Here is an 18,856-nt window from a genome sequence, read left to right on the forward strand (position 1 = left end):
TTTCCTCTTAGGTGAACTCAGCTGCTTTGTAACAATGAAAATTGTAAAAAGCGCTATATAAATAAAGTTGAGTTGAGTTGAGTTAAAGCACTGAGCCACAGGAATTTCAGTGGATTTGAAATATACTGTTTTGCTGTTATTCCGTGTACCAGAGTGTCTCGATATATTGATGATGACATACTGTAACAGAAGCTTATAACAAAAGTTGTGTATGTATCTTTCCTGTTTTGATTAGATGTGGCTAGAGAGCTTTTATAAACTTAGGCATGCAGCATAATTTACATGGCTATTTTCACTCTGAGCCTGTAAATAAAGAATTCATACATTATTATGCATCGCACATTATTTTTTATGTTTAGTTTTTGGTACATTTTGTAATGACTTATATAGGGAAGGCGTAGTAAAAACATGCATACTTGGAACTTGTGTTATTCCATCCTCTAGACAGGTATTTTAACTGTGACATTTTCCCTCAAGTGATTGGAGACTGGCAGAGTCAATGTAAGAAGAGCTAAGCAGAGATGTCTAAATATAGGGTGGTGCTCAATCAAGAATGGAGCAGAGGTGTTATAATCTGTCTGTGAAAGAATTGGAATAAGTGCAATTGCTCTTCAAGACATTTCAAAGAAATTCTGCAAAATTATACTTTGACCCCAGAGACACGCTCAAATAATGTGCAGTCGTTGCAAACCCATCATTTTTATTGTCTTCAAATATGCCTGTGAGTTGCTGTGTGTGGGCCTATTTCTCCTGAAGACTATCAATTAGAGGGCAAAAAGTTCTGAATTTCTCTCTTTCCTGTGGTCACTTAAACTTTTAGTTTGTTACCATTTTAAAGACATTGTTTCATGTTTCATGTCTTGCATCATTTTGTGTTGAGTCACTAATAATTGAATAGCCCCTTTAAGGCATGCATAGGATATTATTTTTCTTACAGAAAAGAATTACTGTATAAATAAATGCAGGCTTCTTTTCATTATTTACCGAAATGCAGTACCAAGCCTCTTGGTACAATCTCATCTAAGAAAGACATTTTATATTAGACTCCTGTCACAGCGAGGGACATTATTTGTTTTTGTTTTTCTTATTTATAGATAAATAATAGATAAGTGATAGATGTTGTCGTGAGAACATTTTGGCTGTAAATGTGATTTTGCCTAAAAAAGACCTGATGAATATACTCTTAAGTTTATACTATAAGCCTGAGGCAATAACCAGTGTGCATTTAATCAAATGTTATTTAATCAAAAAAATTATGTTCATCAGATTCATCAGAGTGGTATCATCTGGTACAGCATTAAGCTGTAAAAGATACGGTTTTATTTGCTGAACCTAAATAGAAACATCTCTTCAAAACGACTCTAATCTTTTAACAAGTGTTGGCTCACATAGCAAGCGATCAGACACGGAGCGGGAAGATTCAAAGAGGTGAGTGACATCAGATGAGATGTAAATTATTTTTATGCCTGCCTGCCATTGATGCAAGCATAAATTTGTCTCGGTACAGGTTAATCCAATATTTTAATGTTTATGTCCTTTTTAGCTCTCAGCCACGGGTAGGAAAATGTAGATGACCCCTTTACAGTGCTTCATAGACAGACATTAGCTGAAGTATTAAGAGCGAAATGGTGATGTCGTTTCAGCCACTGCATCCAATATTAATCAAAATAGCCCACTAAAGCATCTTGTTAAATCTTGGTAGAGCAACTTGGCATTGAAAAATTTGATGCCGGCGCTATGCGTCTTACCCAGATTGCAAATCAAAACTTCATGAAAAACACATTTCCTTCCTTAGTCAGTTCATCTCAGGGAAAGTCGTGGCGACTGTACGCATAAACCTACGCATGAACATTCATGCAAAATCTGCATGTTTACGTCCAATCACAAGGGATAGAATTGTTTTTTATTGCTAAGGGAGTTTGATTAAAGGAAGCTGATTGCCTCAGATTTGGATGGAAAGCCTGCTGAAAGCTTTAACATTCTGCTCATGCTGTGTGTAATCATTTGTTAGTATGTGGGGTCTAGCAGCGCTCAGATTGAATCAGAGCGCTGCCTCCTTATCTAGATTGAAGGAAATAATTTGTTGCAATTTTCCATTAAGTCGCATTCAAAAGGCATGAGTTACCTTAAGGGCGCATTTAAAGCAAATTGTGCCACCTCAAAAAGTTCACTGTCTCTAAAGATTGCTGGCTTTTCCATTTCCTACCTCTGTCTCGACTGGTTTGATGTATTTGTGGATGCAAACAACATCAAAGTGTAAAGGTGTTTGCCATGTCTGTGCATGACATAACATCACCAGCACCAGATGACCTCTCTGTGTCAGAAGTACAGAGTGGAGCAAGTACCGTGTTTCCTCTCGAACACTTTATCTAATGCACCACTCACAGGGGCCTATTTTAACCCTGTCATAAATGTGGCAAGACACCTGTCATAATGATTCTTGTTCTTCCCTCACTTCAGCCTCTACCATGTAACACAGAATAGTTCGCGGCTATCACCCAGTTTGGTTCTAATTGTTGTTTCACTGATATTCGTAAACCTGATCTTAACCTGAGGATCTTAAACCTGAAATGAGATAACAAGAATTTAAAGAAAGAATAGAATAGTTTGTTTTTCATTTTCAAAAAAAGGAAAAAATATATAATAATATTATATAATATTTATAATAAATAAATATGTTTAATGCAGACTGACAAATTGTGATTACTGTTACAAAGTATTTATACATTTTATTATTGGCCTCACATTTCCTAAACACTGCAAAGTACAAATTGTTTTATTTGAATCCTTCTTATAAATGACTTCTAAATGACAAATATAGGTTAATTCAATAGCAAAATTTTAAGCGACCAAGTGACAATTTAGTACAAGCACATTTTATAAGAAAAACATCTTTAAAAAAGTTATTAGACTTGAATTTATACGGCAATAGATATATTTGACACTCTGGTTGCCAAACATAGTCGAATTAAATGTTATATGAGGGGGAATCTGTCTTTGTCACGTTTGACAGCATATGTTTGGACACCCGTAGTCAGATGGAAACAGACCTGTCAGCACGACGGCAGGATGGGACAGTGAGATAATCACACAGTGTCATTTTGGGGGGCAATTACCCAGCTTGGAGTGAAATGAGAAAACCTGTTTTTTTCCTGCTGTCCTAATGGAGGTTCCGGTCATTAGTTAAACGAGAGTCTCTCTCTGGCTGTAATCAAACGTGAAGCGTTTAGTTTAAGAGCCCATTATAAAACATCTGCTCCCCGGCGACGGCCTGCGGAGACTTACGTTTGCTCAGTCGAAAAGTCGGCAAGCACCACACCATTTTTGCTTCTCGATTTCAGGTCTTTGTAAGCAGCACAGTCATACGATTAAAAATCTCAATCCAAGTCAGATTCCTGGAGATACTTTTTTTTATGTTTACAATGTTCTGGTTAAATCATCAGTGTAATTTCTGTGCCCTACATTGCAAAAAACAATGTACCTCTCATTCGTTTTGCACAGGTGCACAGACGATGTGTATTTCTTTTTGTTGCACCATATACTGTACATTTAACCTGATAAACTAATGTAGGGCATGTATCTACAAACTTGAAAATATTTAATTGCACAATAAAATGAACAACTGAAATTTACTGCTGAGATCACATTTTTAAGGAAAATCTTAAATGTGTGGAATTAAAATGGATAGGAAAAAATGTTATTGTAAGATGAAAACATTTTGAGCACACAATATAGACATTTGTATTAAAATCGAATTAAAATATAGAGCTTTGTATTAAAATCTAATAAAAATACATTTGTTTACTCTATTTTATTGTCTAATTTTTTATTTCTATATTTAACATTCTAATTTTTACCTTAACAGGTGCAATAAAGGCCCACTGAACAATGCTACATTCTATAACTTTACACTAAATAGCTTGTTAATATAATATGACAAAAAAAATGTAATCTCATTGTTGTATTAAATGCTTGAATTTCCATAATGTAGTATTTTGAGTCTTGTGTAATGTAGTGTCTCACACAAGCAGAACTAGACGAAGTTAAATTCAGATTTGATAGCATTCACAGGAGCAAATCATCCAGTACAGAATACCATTTAACATGATTCAAAATGAAACCAGCACAATCTGTTTGCCCTTTGTGTAAAGCAGTTATAACAAGCTTCACTAATACCTCTGCCTCTCTTCCTCCAATAGACCAGCGTACCAGCCAACAAGGCCCGCCCCCTCTACCACCTGCTCCACACCAACACAAGCAGCATCCGTCAGTCACCTCCCTCAACCAATCACTGGCCAATCAGGCGGCAGAGCTTCAGAGCGCATCTGAATGTGTGCAGCTGCAGGAAAACTGGATGCTGGGCGGCAACGTAGGCTTGGAGAACAGGTATTTGTTTTAAACACAAAGTCATGACTATAGTCATGACTATAATTTATGTAATTTAATTATAATATTTATAATACTCACACTAATATATTTAGTATTATACAAAACTAAATATATGAAGGTTGTTTGTAACTGAAATTTTAAACCGTTTTCAGAGCAATCATTTTTTGTTATTGTCACATATTTTAATTGTATACAGTTTATTGATTACAACATGACTACATTACAACAATGGTTTTATATTTAGTTATGTTAAGTGACAAGTTTTAATCCCCCTCAAATTCTAACCCCATACAATGTGAGACAATGTCCTGGTACTGCGCCATGTTGTCACAAAGGTGAAAATGTGATCAATGAACTGCATTTTTTTCTGTCGAATAAATATCCATTAGCTTTATGTAGCCAATGATAAAGACAAAACTGATGTTCACTTCTATAATTTTTACACCTTAATACCCAATATTGTTATAATCCGTAAAATGGGTAAAAAATCTTATTTTATGTTGTCTTTTGTGGGTTAACCCTTATTTATTTATTACTACTACTTTTAGAGCAAATACTGTAGTGAAGGATTCAAAGACCAGCCTTCATACCATATAATTCAACTCACTGTCACTAAAGATATAATGATGTGTACTGTACTGCTAAAGCAGAAGGCTGACTACTAAACATCTACCTGACAGAGTCAATTTATTTATATGTGACATGAGTATCATAGAGGGCATACATTTTTGCTACTTTATATTTTCATATCTATTGAAACATCATATCCATTTAAAGCTTTTTGCCTGTACACACATACACTTTAGTACTTAGTATAATTAGGCATTAAAAATAATTTATTGTAATTGTGTGTAAGGCCTTTTATTAAGCTGTTTATTGTTTAATTAGAAGACACATTTCTTAAATAAAGGGTTGAACAGTCTGTGTGCAAAAAAGGTGTTCATAAAATTCAGTCTTTGATTTTTGTTCATAACGGACTCAGAGTAAATAGTAATGTACTGCATCATAGATTTTCTACACCCTTATGCTGGTTTTTAAATGCTAAAATCAGCATTTTAACTTCAAAGGGCTGAAAAGAAGAGTCCCGGTAGACTGGGTCTTGCAGAAGCCGAATATAAATGCAAAAACATCAGATATAGACTTAATTACACCAACGTCATCATGTACAAGTCTACATTTCTATTATGCATTGTTTTATGCATATAAGTCTATACCATAAATATGCAGATGCATATAATTAAATGACCAAGTAGTGGACGCACAGAGGAAAGTGCATGACATTTTTATTTTCTCAGCAAAAGGTTATTTAAATGAAAACTAAATAAATTCAAAAAGTTTCATGATGGCCCACTGAGCTAAGTAGATGAAGCATCAAAAAAAGTTTTTGTGCTTAAAGTGCTCGTATCATGAAAAATCTAATTTTGCCTGTTGTTTTGGGGTAAAAAAAACATTACTTGTACTATAAAAAAACAAAAGTTTTAAAACTAAAAAAACTTCAAAAAACATCTATTGGAAACCATTAGATATATAAAAGCCCCAGGTAAAAAAGATTTACTGCATGAATAACTTCAGACAAATAACAGTATGAAGAAGTTTTTCATAGCATCCCTAGGTGATATATTAAGGATAATACCATAATGGCACAGTATATATAACCCTGCATTTGCTGCACATACCCCCAGGAGCTTGAGCTGCCACCCACTCGAAAGGTAAAACAAGATGTATAACAGCTTTAAAGTGTCCACAGTCTCATTTCAGAATATTTCTGTACATTAAAAAGGTGTGTGACTTATGCTAAATGCTGACCAATATCTTAATGTGCTTATGTACTACGTTTCTTACAATCATCATAACAATTTGACCAAACACTATTTTTCTATCTGAAGCGAATGTAAAAATATAGGCTATTCACTTTTGTTCCGTGCCATAAAATGATTGCAGTGTGCGTGGGCTAGAATAAACTAAATCAATCAGATAAAAGTACTGCAATCATACAGCATGTGGTGTATAAACAAAGTGTTGAACGAAAGTTTGTTAAATCTGACCAGTACAAGCATACAAACTCCATTTACCTCACTCTTATGAATTCTTATGAAATGCCTTCTACACATTTAATATTAGTGTAGCTCTTGTCAGTTCTTTATTATCTACAGTGTAAATACGCACAGGGTTGCAAATGTTATATATGTTTTTCTTAAAATAAATAAATAAAAACTTCATTGGGACACGTGTCAAATATATTGGTCTTAACAAGTTTGGTGTTAGATTTTTCCAATTACATGACTTAATGGAGAATAGATGCCTCCTTACAGTACTTACAGTACACATTCATTACAATCTGAAGTGCTGGCAATGTAGTTTGTCAGGTTTTTGATCTTTAGTGGGCCACAGCTGTTGTGCTTCATTATGTAGAGGACAACAACAAAAGGACTACAGTCAGAGTATGCTCCATATGGATATGAAGATGTTTTGTAATCACAAGATAAAGAATCTTTATTACTTATCTAGATCTAGACAGAGCACACAAACTTCTGTTATTAATGAACCCAATGGAAATAGAGAGTGCTATTCTCTCTCTCTCTCTCTCTCTCTCTCTCTCTCTCTCTCTCTCTCTCTCTCTCTCTCTCTCTCTCTCTCTCTCTCTCTCTCTCTCTCTCTCNTCTCTCTCTCTCTCTCTCTCTCTCTCTCTCTCTCTCTCTCTCTCTCTCTCTCTCTCTCTCTCTCTCTCTCTCTCTCTCTCTCTCTCTCTCTCTATGACATTTTTCTTTTCTCAACTCCTCTACCTTTCTCATTCTATTATCTCAAAAACTTTTCATTCTGCTCTCTGTCACAAAGACTCTGATCTTTACATGTCAACAGAAAGGGACTGTCCTAAAATGGCAGTGGCGCAGAAACCTCCAGGGAGCGTCTTAAAATACTGCCACTCTGCAGAGTGCTAGAGAGGCACCTGCTGCTCCGAGACTCCTACTGAGGTGCCAGATGCTTCTGCCTCAATGAGGATGGTTGAGTTCTAGTTAGACTTGAGAAGTGTGGAAATCCTTCACTCTTTCTCCAGTTTTTTCACTGATTTTCCCTCTCTATGATTCCTCATTAAACGTGTCTCCTGTTTGTCTGTGTGTGCATATCTACCACGTCTAGCTCTATAGATTCTTTTTAAACTTTTTGTGTCAGTTGCCTTACTTTTTTAACCTGTAGACTCTAAATGACTCTAAATGTCAACGACTGGTCTTAAAAACGCTTTTTTAGCATAGTTAAAGCAGAAAATATCAATAGTTTTATTCTATTGTTGGCCCTTTTTCTTTCAGCCTCTAAATCTTTCCTTTTGTATGGTGGCTTGTGTTGTACCGCAGCATTCCAAATGTCAACCCAATGTCAAGGAAAGGTGGGACGCCAACAAAGAATCAAATTGTACAAGAGCAGAAATCTCTTTGGGGTGAAGTTACTTCTTAGTCGACGTAATGCGAACATCACTTTCACACACTGTAAAAAGGGCCGATGAGGATTAGTTTAGTCATTTTCTCTGCCCGCCGTCACACTTCCACTAATCAATTATGGATTGTTTGGCCTCAAAACGGCACACTGTCAGTGTATTTGTTAATCGTTTGTGAAGGCTTCATGTGTGAATGTGCCTCATTCAGTGTGCAATGGCCCGGAACCTATCCGAGTCCTTGTGAAAATGTGTGTGTGTGTGTGTTTGGAGTTGTGGCAGAAGCTCATAACCATTCAGATTATAAAGCAAAAGTTTTTCAATGGAGCCCATCTGAATTAAAAGCAGGCGTCTTAAAACCCGGCCTATATTGAAACTTTCACAAAAGCACAATGGTCTGAGTACTGACCGACTGAAGTTTAGAGTAATGCTGTAGCCTGCAAGTCTTACATTCACACAGCAAATGGCAGACAGTAATTTATCCATATTAAAAAAGAAAGTATACATAAAGCAATGAATAGCGCATTTGAAAAATATGATTAAAATGATGTAAGCTTGCATGAGATAAAGAATCCAGTCTTACTGGATCAGCGACCTAGAAAGAGATGTTCTATTACACAGAGCAACTCGTCCTCTCATGGGGGACGCTATGATGATATCACATGATCAGCCATAGACAGAAATCTACAAATCAAAAGATAAACAAACAGCCCTGATGTGAAGCGGCAGCAGTTAATACACATTCTGCATCCAAACTGATAAGTGTAGACATGAAGTCCAAAACCACGGGGGTGAAGTGGAGCCAGCAAGACATCAACAAAAAATACAGAGTGCACTAAAACAGTGTTTTAGTGTTGGAGGCTTTCAAAAAATGAATAAACTGTTTTTAAGCATCGATCCCTTCAATCAATGCAGTCATTAGGACTTAAAGCTGCAATCCCTAACTTTTTGGTTAAACGTAAAAATCATTTATTAAACAAGAACATAAACACTTCAAAACTGCCTCCTAATCCCCTAAATTTATAATGTTTTTAAAGTTTTGTTAAAAATGTCAGTTTGATATCATATGACTTCAGCCCACGTAAAGATAAGTGCATAAACAAACTTTTTATATTTCAAACAGAGACGCTGAAGAAAGTTGCAGATTTTGCTTCTGTGTTTGTGTAAGTACATAGTAAAAACAAAGCCTGAAGTAAAGCTAAAACTCCAGTCTCTTTTGAGACTGGAGCAAGTCCAGAAACACAGCAAGTCCTCTCTTTTGTGCTTGATGTGTTGTTCTGAAAGTGTTTGTGTACCTGATTAGTTAATTGATTTTTTTTTTGTTTCATCATCATATTTCTTCTGTTTCATCTGTTTCTTACTTTCCCTATAGGCACTTCCTGTTAAAGACTGGAACAGGTACCACATCTCTCTTCACGACGCCTAATCCAGGTTATACCATGGCAACCGGGGCTGTCTACTCTCCACCAGCCCGCCCCCTAACTCGCAACCCACTATCAAGAGGTGCATTCAAATTTAACAAGTCATCTAAACGGTGTTCGTGGAAGTGCACCGCTCTCAGTGCTGTGGGCGTGGCTACGCTGTTGACAATTCTGCTCTGCTACTGTATAGGTAACTAAGGCAACCCAAATGTGTGTGTGTGTGTTTTTGCTCTTGCTTATATGACCATGAGGTACTCAGGTGCAGGCTCTGTTAGCAAGCCTGTTCCCATAAGAGATAGTGAAATAACTCATCAAATGGAGTTTTTCTTCCTTAACCTTCATCTGTGGCCAAAACACCTGGGTGCCCTGCTCTAAATAGGTTCTCAATTTCACAGAGGGAGTCACACATCTTCAACACACACATGCACACACGCACACTAAAGAAAGACATCGGTTTAGCATTTAATAACCGCAATAAAGCAAAAGGGAGATGAACTGATTATGTTGTTCACAGCGCTCTATATTCAGTCTGTTACCCTCGGCAAACATTACCCTCCTCTTATTTTTTTAATTTCTCTCTTTCCTTTACATTGTTTCCCCACTGTGAGTTATTTGCCGCAGTCAGAAGGCCTGTTAGAAACACTCATCCCCCCAAAGATCAAACTGAGAGGAAGAGAGGTGTGTGATGCGCTGCCTCCTCAGAAAGCTCCCTCGCTGTGAACTTTGAAGGGGACTTTTCCCAAGCTGTTTCACACACATCGAGTGGTTAAAAAAACAAGAAACTGTTTGCCTAAGATTTAACAGCAGCATTGCATGAAGAAGAAGATGTCTTGAAGAGAGAGAGAGAAAGAGAGAATGAGAGAGAAACTCTGATATTATATAATGCAAACAGGTTTTGATCTTCCAGTATACTTCTCGCTTTTTTAACTTCAATTTGATCTTCGCCAGCTCTGTGTTATTGCATCAGATGAATCAATGGCATATTATCACGACAAATGTTTTCAATGACAAGCTAAAGACTAATCTGCTGTAAATGCAAAACAGTTTGAATGCCCCATGCAGTGATAATTCAAAGCAAATGTCTTCAAAAAGCAAAACAAGACATCACACACTGTTCAAAGTATAATTTAGGTTCTTATGAGGAATGAGTTGACTTTTTACCATATCTATAGCACTTATTTTAACATCTTTTAAACAGTATTATTTGGCAAATGAGAAGGAGTTAGTACATGCAGTGTGCTTGCTGTTTTAAATCATGACTTGAATTTCCTTCTTATTTAGCCATGCATGTTCTTGGCCTAAACTGGAAACTGAATGATGCTGATAATCACGCCTTTGAGAATGGACGAGCCAAACCAGTGACGTTCCCGACCAACACTGTGACTGCAATTTCTGCAGACGGTAACGTTTAAAAAAATGTACATTTACGCAAGGACACGACTGAATTTTTATCATTTATATGTATAATTTAAATTGCCCCACCACACACATTCATCGCCAAATGATGAGCAGAATTTTTTCATTAAAAGACTACAGTGAAGGAGGGCAAGAAAGGATCGAATGATTGAGCGTGTTCACTATCTTGACACCACGGCCCTGACCAGTTGACCAGAGTTAAAGTCACCATAAAATCAAAATGGATTCATAATACATAATACTGATTTTGATGTGCCACGCTTTTTCTTTTGAAAAGTTAGTGTTTTTCATTTTTAATAGAGTTGAATAACTTAATCTGTCTCTGAAATGACTTTCCTTTTCGGCTGCTTATTTCTTAGCTCTGTATACCGTATAATGTTGAATTAAAAGATTGTCAAAGTGCCAAAAAAAAACAATGATTTCTTTTACTGGAAGAGTATCTTAAGCAGTGATAGTATCTTACTCTCCCCAAAGGACAGTGAAACCTGTGCTAGGTTTGTCTTCTAAATATGGCTAATTAACAAGTTTAGAAAAGGATCAGTTTGAAGCAAGTCAATAAAAGACTTTTCTCCCTCCGTGTAGGAACCTGCCATGCTGTATTGTTTTTGGAATGGTTCTTCTATCCGGCTCTCTCTGAGGGGCCGCATAAAGATTTGTCAATATTGTTTTGGTTGTCTGAATGATAGGCCTTTAGCCTTTGAAGAGTATTAAAGAGCATTGAAAATGGCTGCTGCAAGTTTAGGGTAATGGTTGACATTTAAAGGCTCTCATCAGAGAAAACCATTGAAGCTACTGTTTATATCTGAACATACAGAGAGAAACATTGAAAATTATGTTAATGTAATTTTCCTTTGAAATTGTAAACTTGAAAAGGGGACCAATTCCTTAGCTATCTAGGTCAGATGGAAAGAGATTGTCAAATTCAGTCAGGTTAAAATGAATCAGTCTTTTCTAGATTGATAGGATGCTGTAGTTGACTGGAGCAGCTGTTGGGAATCAACTGTGGTCAGGCAGAGGCAAACAAACGTATGATAAATAGCCATAATTTCGCATCAGCACTCAACAATAGTTTACATATATAGATACATCTTTACAATTAGTTGATTGTGATTATTGAGCTGTTCATATAAATGGCACATATTTCTGGGATTCTAGGCTCAGTATAATTTATCCGCTGACTAATTAGAATAAACTAAATGGCCCGGTTTCACAGACATGGTTTAGCTTATGCCAGGATTATGCCTTAGTTGAATTAAGATATTTATGTCGCTTTTATAAAAATGCCTTAGAAGAATACATTACTGGTGTGCATCTCGAGACAAAACAATGGCACTGCTATATTTTAAGATATTTCTGGGCAAGTTATATTCAGTTAAGACAGGTCACACATTCTTTTTAGTCTGGGACCAGCCTTAAGCCTTGTCAGTGAAACCGAGCCCAAATGATATAAACTAGGCCTACATATTTAATTGTTCTTGAAAATCATTGTCATCTGTGTCTGTTCACAGGAAGGCTAGGTGTGATGCTTCAGTATAACTCCACACTGGACACAGGACAGGTGGAGTTGGGTCAGCAGGTTACACAGGCTATTCCACCAGCGGTCTTTTGGAGGTCCAGACTTCTCATTGATGAACCTCACTTCCTTAAGTTTAACATTTCCATACAGAAAAATGCCCTGATTGGAGTCTATGGGAGAAGAGGACTCCCACCCTCGCACACCCAGGTGATACAATATTGAGGTCCTCAGGTTTAATATACAATAAAACAACTTAAAATGGGATTTGTGTACAAACTAATTGATTTCTTAGATCAAAGAATCACTATGATGTTTGGCTATTTAAAGCTATAAATGCTAAGGTCAAATGACTAGTTTTTGTCTTCTAAAAGGAATGAAGCAGCTTTATTCTTTTGTCTTTATCAAACAAAATACAATGCTGTTGTCTGGCAAGTATTGACAAAAGCTATTCTATAAAAACAGAAACGAGATGGAAGGAATCAGCTCTCAAAGGTTGTACATAAGAAAGAACAAATCCTGCTTTAATCACAGAAAACAAACTGTGCGTCAACAGAAAGACATCTTCTCTCTGTCTCTCGTGATTGGCCGGGTGTTTAACACTCACAGCTGTCAATAAAGGCAGCATCTTTCGTAAGTGCTGAGAAAACTGTCCAACTTATTGTAGATGTTCAATCAATGTGTCCCCAAAGCCAACACAATAAACTGAAGCAAGCGTATCGAGTACTGCCTCCAATTTGCTATGTGTCTCTTTATTGCTTTTTTGTACCTGCCCAGTAGGAAATCAATTGCAGAAAGTTTAATTTAGAGTCTTGAGTTTAAGTAGCAGATCTATCTGTTTATTCTAATGTTCTGTTTGAAGTTATGCACTGCGAGAAATGATTTCCTTACTAGGTGTTTTTCTTGTTTGCCTGTAAAAGTATCGAAACATCATTAAACAAGAAAAATATAAGCTAGACAAACGCTTATACAGTAAAAAGACTTGTTTTCAAAGAATATATGTCAAATTAAGTTTATTTTTCTTGCCCAGCTGGCAAATTGTTTACTCTTTTTCAAGCATAAATCTTATTCTAACATAAATCTTCCTTGTTGGTAGAATTTGAACAAATCATTCACAGGTGGGTCAGTGAAATAAGTGTAATTCAAGATACTGTATATTGCCTTATTTTGCTTCTTAAGTACCAAATAAGATTTTTACCTTTTTTAAGTGTGGTGAATAGCACACTCTGAGATGCCAAAAAAAAGCAAGAAGACATCTTTGTTCCTGTCTGTTTTAAAAGATTTCTTGTGAAGATATTTTGGGACCAGACAGGGTAATGGTAAATGAAATGTCATGGTGTCTGGATACTGAATTTGCATTTGTTTCCATTATTATCTGGGCTTGCTTCGCCAGTATGCTTGGGGTTTTTTGACAGCTGAATCACAGCACTTACATTTAATTATGTTTTTTTAGTATGACTTTGTGGAGCTTCTGGACGGCAGTAGGCTTATCTCACGAGAGCGTGTTCAGTTGGATCCGGATATCAGGGACAGACTGGAGGTTCCGGTCAGCATTCAGCAAGCAGGTTTTATTCAGTACCTGCACGCTGGTGTGTGGCACCTGGCCTTTTACAATGATGGCCGCACCGTAGAGCCTGTCTCATACAACACTATAATACTGGGTGGGTTAGCACAGATTATGACAATGTAGTTTTAATATGTAATCATATGTCAATAATTACGTGCACATTTGTCTTTGGCCACAGAGAATTGCTGGTTAGTTTGTTTTTCTGTGTATTTTCCCACAAAATAAAACTTAAACAGGGCTCAACAATAAGGACTGCCATATTTAAATATTCTCAAAAATACGCAAAAGAGAACTCTATCTGTTCTCACAGGGTGATTGAAAGCCACAACTCAGACAACGTGCAAAATACTAAATTGAGTTCTCTTTCACGTCTTCTTACTCTTAAACAGACAAATGCACATAAAATGATGCCAAAATGCCCATATTAGCAAGTATCCTTGTAAAAGTAATCCATTATGTGTATGTAATGAACGTAACAAATTTGGAAATAAAATGCATGCAGTCTCTTAAAGGGGCAGCAGCATAATTAAGATCTTTTTAATGTTCATCAAACAACAAATGACGAAGACAAAAACACTCATGATTGAGTCAGAACAGGTCCTGACTGATTAAATTATATCTTACAGTAAGATATAGTAAGATTTGATCTATATTTCATTCAAAACACTGATTATTTGTATTTGTATATTTGCTACAAAATACTTTGATTACTTGTTCTTATTTTATCCCTTACTGGTTAGTTGTCTTCAAATATATTTGAAATTTCTGAGTTAGGCTAATAGTTTTTATGGTATAATAACCTTATTTATTAAGATTACATTGGTGAAACAACAAACAAACAAATGACTAGACAATATTATTTAATTTTACCTTTCTGTGGTGGGGCCAGTGAAAATTTTGGCAGGGCCAGTAAAAATCTAAATCACTTGCCCAACTGGGCCAGTAGAAAAAATCTTTAGCGTTGAGCCCTGCTTAAAAAATTACTTCACATTCCATATTGTGTAATATTGTGTAATGTGACAACTGACAGAACAACTAGGCCATTAGAGCAAGCCTACATATAGGTGTCCTTTTTATATTTCTGTCTTGCACTCAAGTGCCTGAGATAGTGCAGCAGTGATAATGAGGCGTGCAGAAGCATGCCCTGAGTTGTTTGCTAATCAATAAGTTTGATTCGGCCGCTATCTCTTTCTGTCAGGCCAGGGAATATGGAAGCCAAAAGGCTAAATCTCTAAGCCTAGAGCTGCTCTTGTGTGCTGATTGTTTTCATCTTCAAATATGAATTTATTTTTGGTATGCAGTCATGAGGAAGATTTTGATTTTTTATTTACAGCAGAGGAGAACGCTAGCATTTCTAAATTATTTATAGATTTATTACAGTACGTGGGAATTCAGTGAAGGCAACACATAAAGAGACTTTAATTCGTACTGTATTTTTTTTCTTATTTTGTACTGTTGTCTGTCAGAACACAAATATGAAGTGATTTACATGATGGTTGAATGTGGTTAAAGTGGATCAATTTATTATTTGTTTTTGTGCAGAGTCAGTGATGGAATGCCCACACAATTGCTATGGCAATGGAGAATGTCTCTCAGGCACGTGTAATTGCTTCCCTGGATTTCTTGGGCCGTATTGTTCGAGAGGTGTGTGTGGTCATGATTTACCAGGATTAATCTTCTGAAACCTGTCATGTCCAGGTTATATTTCACTCTAAAATCAGCAGACAAAAAATATTATGATATTACTTTAACGACAATGTATTTTCCTGCTCTAATTTTCACTTCTGAACTGTCAGAAATAATAGTACATTACTTAATTTGCCAAGTCATTTATATATCTTGGTAGTAATGGTTGTACTGTCTTTTGGCTGAATATTCTCATTATTACCATCATGAGAATGTTTCCCATTAAACATTTGGAAAATTACAGAAAACATGTACAATATCTAAACACATTGCAGTATTTAGAATTTGAGGTAAAATGGCCATGAAAATAATGTCACAATGGTTTGGTTTAGAAAAATGATAAAGCACAAGTGTTTGCTTGACGCTGAATATAATATCTTTTTGTACGCAATGTTACCTGTTCATGTTTGTTTCCAACGGAGCAGCAGCTGCCGTTTTTTTCCAAAGGCTCAACGCCGGCGCTCAGCGTTTTTTTCACGCTCAGCATATAACCAACGCGCCTCCGCTTGAAAAAAAGTTCTAGCGCCCGCATCCGCCGTTTTCAGCCAGCACCTGACGTTTTCAGCCGCGTAAAAGCGCCTCGGTGGATCTGGAGCCTTACAGTTATGGTTCCACGTGAGCCTGGTGCGAAACGGCACGATTACAAACTTTTCTCGGCTCTGAATTTTCGGCACGGTTGTCACGGTTGAATCGTGCTAATAGCATGTCTGCAGAGACGTTATACTGTAGCCCAGTCTCTTGTGTTACCAAGGTGTGACGCGTTTGTGTTTACATGCGAAAGATTTCCGTTATCAGCCCGGCGGTGGAAAATGAAACCATTTATGTACCGGCTGACCCAGATCAGCAGGGAGTGGAACGATTAAGCGATGAGAAGGATTCGGCACCATGGTGGAAAAGTGCTCATAGATGCCTCATTCGACGTGTGAGCAGTGCATGCTCGTTTTGCAGAAGCAGAACTGAAACAGTAGCGATCGTTTCAGTGCTAAGTCTTTGCCCCATCCTTACATATCTATGCCACAGATCTGTTTAGTGATTGGTTACAGGGTTATGATGTCATAAACAGACCTAGTTTCAAACTGCATTTTTTTAAACGGTCTTTGGTAAACTGCAGTTTTATGGAGAAAATACTCCACAATGGTTTAAAATGATGAATTTGCACATGGTTTATCTTAAAGCACATTAAAAACACCACACAGATATTAAATGCTTGATTTTCACCACAGGAGGACTTTAAACATTCAAGCTTTTTTCTTCTCCTGTGTTAGCGGCGTGCCCAGTTCTGTGCAGCGGCAATGGTCAGTACAATGGGGGGCGCTGCCAGTGCTACAGCGGATGGAAGGGGATCGAATGCGATGTGCCCAACGGTCAGTGTATGGATGCTCAGTGCGGGGGTCACGGCCTGTGCGTTACGGGCTCCTGCATTTGTAACCCAGGCTACAGAGGTGACAACTGCGACCAAGGTAACTAGACAGATTTCAGTGTTAATGCAAAGAAACCACAACACGTCAAGCTCATTATTGTGGAGGACAGCACTTTTTCAACACCACCAAGCAGCTAATTACATGGATGAGCGTACCGACTTAAAGGCTGGTTTTTGTTTTGATAAATTAGCCACACCATTTAACAGCATCCATTGACTGAAATGGATTCTACATACGAGAATACGTAAAACGGCAGACGGCCAAGAAAATGGCCCACATTTATAGCACAGCGCACAAAATTTCCTGCCATTTGATTAGTTTCCTCTTGCTCTTTTTGGGTCAATCCAATTGAGTGTATTGATCCACGTTCAATAGACTCGGGAATGAACTCTTTAGATGTCTATGTTCGGGTCACTTGACCAATGTTATAATTGTCATTGAATTGAATGTGTCTCACCTTGAGGTTGAGAAGACAGAGAGAGATCCAAATGGAAAGCCTGGGTAGGAATGAATTGTTTAAAATGCTTTTAGGAGCAAATGCATATACCTTTTTTAAGGAAGTGATTTAGTTATTTTAAGTTTATACAAGCAACAAGAACACTGCTGTGAAAAGACGCTTCGAACTTAAGTAACACATTTACAATCACAAATGTGGCTGCAGTGGTCACATTAGGTTGATTGCCAATCAAAAATCTGTGTGGGTATAAAATACGCCTGGCACTGGAGTTTGTTAGCATCTTGATACAGTATGTGAGTTTTCAAGCATGAGGCACACTTGAACTTCTGATTTCACCAAAGCTGAAACATTTGGTGATTTGATAGCAAGCAGATAGGTTACAAAAAATGATTCAGCGTGTTAAGAGCATATATAAAACTGTGTAAAATATGGACGTAGTGTCCGTGACGTCACCCGTAGGTTTGTGAAGAGTAAAAATTAAGCCTAAAGTAGGCGGAGCCAGTCGTCGCCATCTTGGTATCACGTCATCGCGCGTCACTCCCGGATAATCGGAAATGGGCAAAGAGGTGGGACGTGGTTGGAGCTGAGGCGCCCGGTTGGCTGAAACCACTTGTCACTCTAGTGGCCACGCAACTATTTTGCAGAATTTTAAGGCTTAATATAAATTAGACGGGTGAGTTATAAAAAAAATCACCCTCCTCATAGTTGTCATGAAGGGTAAAATTACCTACGGTATATAGACCAAAATAATGTAAACATGTTTTTTTTGTGCTGTAAAGTTGGCCATTTTAACATGGGGCTCAATGAGATTCTGCTCTGTTTTGGAGCCAGCCTCTAGCGGCGAGTCGATGACTTGCAGTTTTAGTCACTTCCGTGTTGGTTTCACAAGAGAGACCGGAAGATTGCCCCTTGGTTAAGATGAACAGTCGACTGCATATTCCAAGTGACTGCATAGGCAATGAGGAACAGTTGTCGCAGTTTGACTCTTGCGGGAACACGCAGAGAGGAAAGTTGTTAAATCCCACAAAATTGCAACCTCAAAAAATAGTAAGAATCAAATCAGCACCTCTAACACCTCTGGCGTTCTCAGCAAGAACTGTACATCACAAGTTTCTTAAGGCTGTAATTTATGGCAGGGCTACAATTCAGAAGCGTGTATTCAAGGTCAGTGAACAGGAATGCATAACCTAGAAAGGAGTAAGGAGCACGAAACCTGAGCGCCTGAGCAGTACAAAAAAATGATTGAACCAGATGTTATCTTTAAACCTGTTGTCTTTATCTGAATAGGTTTATGTTTTGTGGAAAGGTTATGAAATTATATAAATGCATTGATAGATATATATTGGGCTCCAACAAGTATTTGGACATTTAGGGGTGTCGCTATATATCAGTATTGACATAATAGTGAAATTAATGAACGTATTTACTTACTGTATATTATTTGTTATTATCTGATGCCACGTGGTTTGAAATTTTGTTAATGCCAAAATGTCTGTGTTGCTATGGGCAGGGTCATGATATTAGCCAATAGCTGATCATTTGCAAAGTTACACATTTTT

The 18,856-nt window shown here is 37.2% G+C and overlaps 1 protein-coding gene across 8 annotated transcripts in view; it reads left to right on the plus strand.

Annotated features, from left to right (window-relative positions):
• Nucleotides 1-18,856, plus strand: part of si:dkey-237h12.3 (teneurin-3) — a 100,764-nt gene that overhangs the window by 48,825 nt on the left and 33,083 nt on the right. For all 8 annotated transcript variants that reach the window (XM_057349144.1, XM_057349148.1, XM_057349149.1 and 5 more), the window contains exons 4-10: nucleotides 4,200-4,386; nucleotides 9,189-9,427; nucleotides 10,519-10,638; nucleotides 12,162-12,376; nucleotides 13,620-13,827; nucleotides 15,276-15,377; nucleotides 16,685-16,879. In XM_057349144.1, the coding sequence (XP_057205127.1) occupies nucleotides 4,200-4,386; nucleotides 9,189-9,427; nucleotides 10,519-10,638; nucleotides 12,162-12,376; nucleotides 13,620-13,827; nucleotides 15,276-15,377; nucleotides 16,685-16,879 (1,266 nt within the window). The remainder of the gene's footprint in view (nucleotides 1-4,199; nucleotides 4,387-9,188; nucleotides 9,428-10,518; nucleotides 10,639-12,161; nucleotides 12,377-13,619; nucleotides 13,828-15,275; nucleotides 15,378-16,684; nucleotides 16,880-18,856) is intronic.

Source organism: Triplophysa rosa, linkage group LG13, assembly GCF_024868665.1.
Source record: "Triplophysa rosa linkage group LG13, Trosa_1v2, whole genome shotgun sequence".
NCBI lineage: Eukaryota > Metazoa > Chordata > Actinopteri > Cypriniformes > Nemacheilidae > Triplophysa > Triplophysa rosa.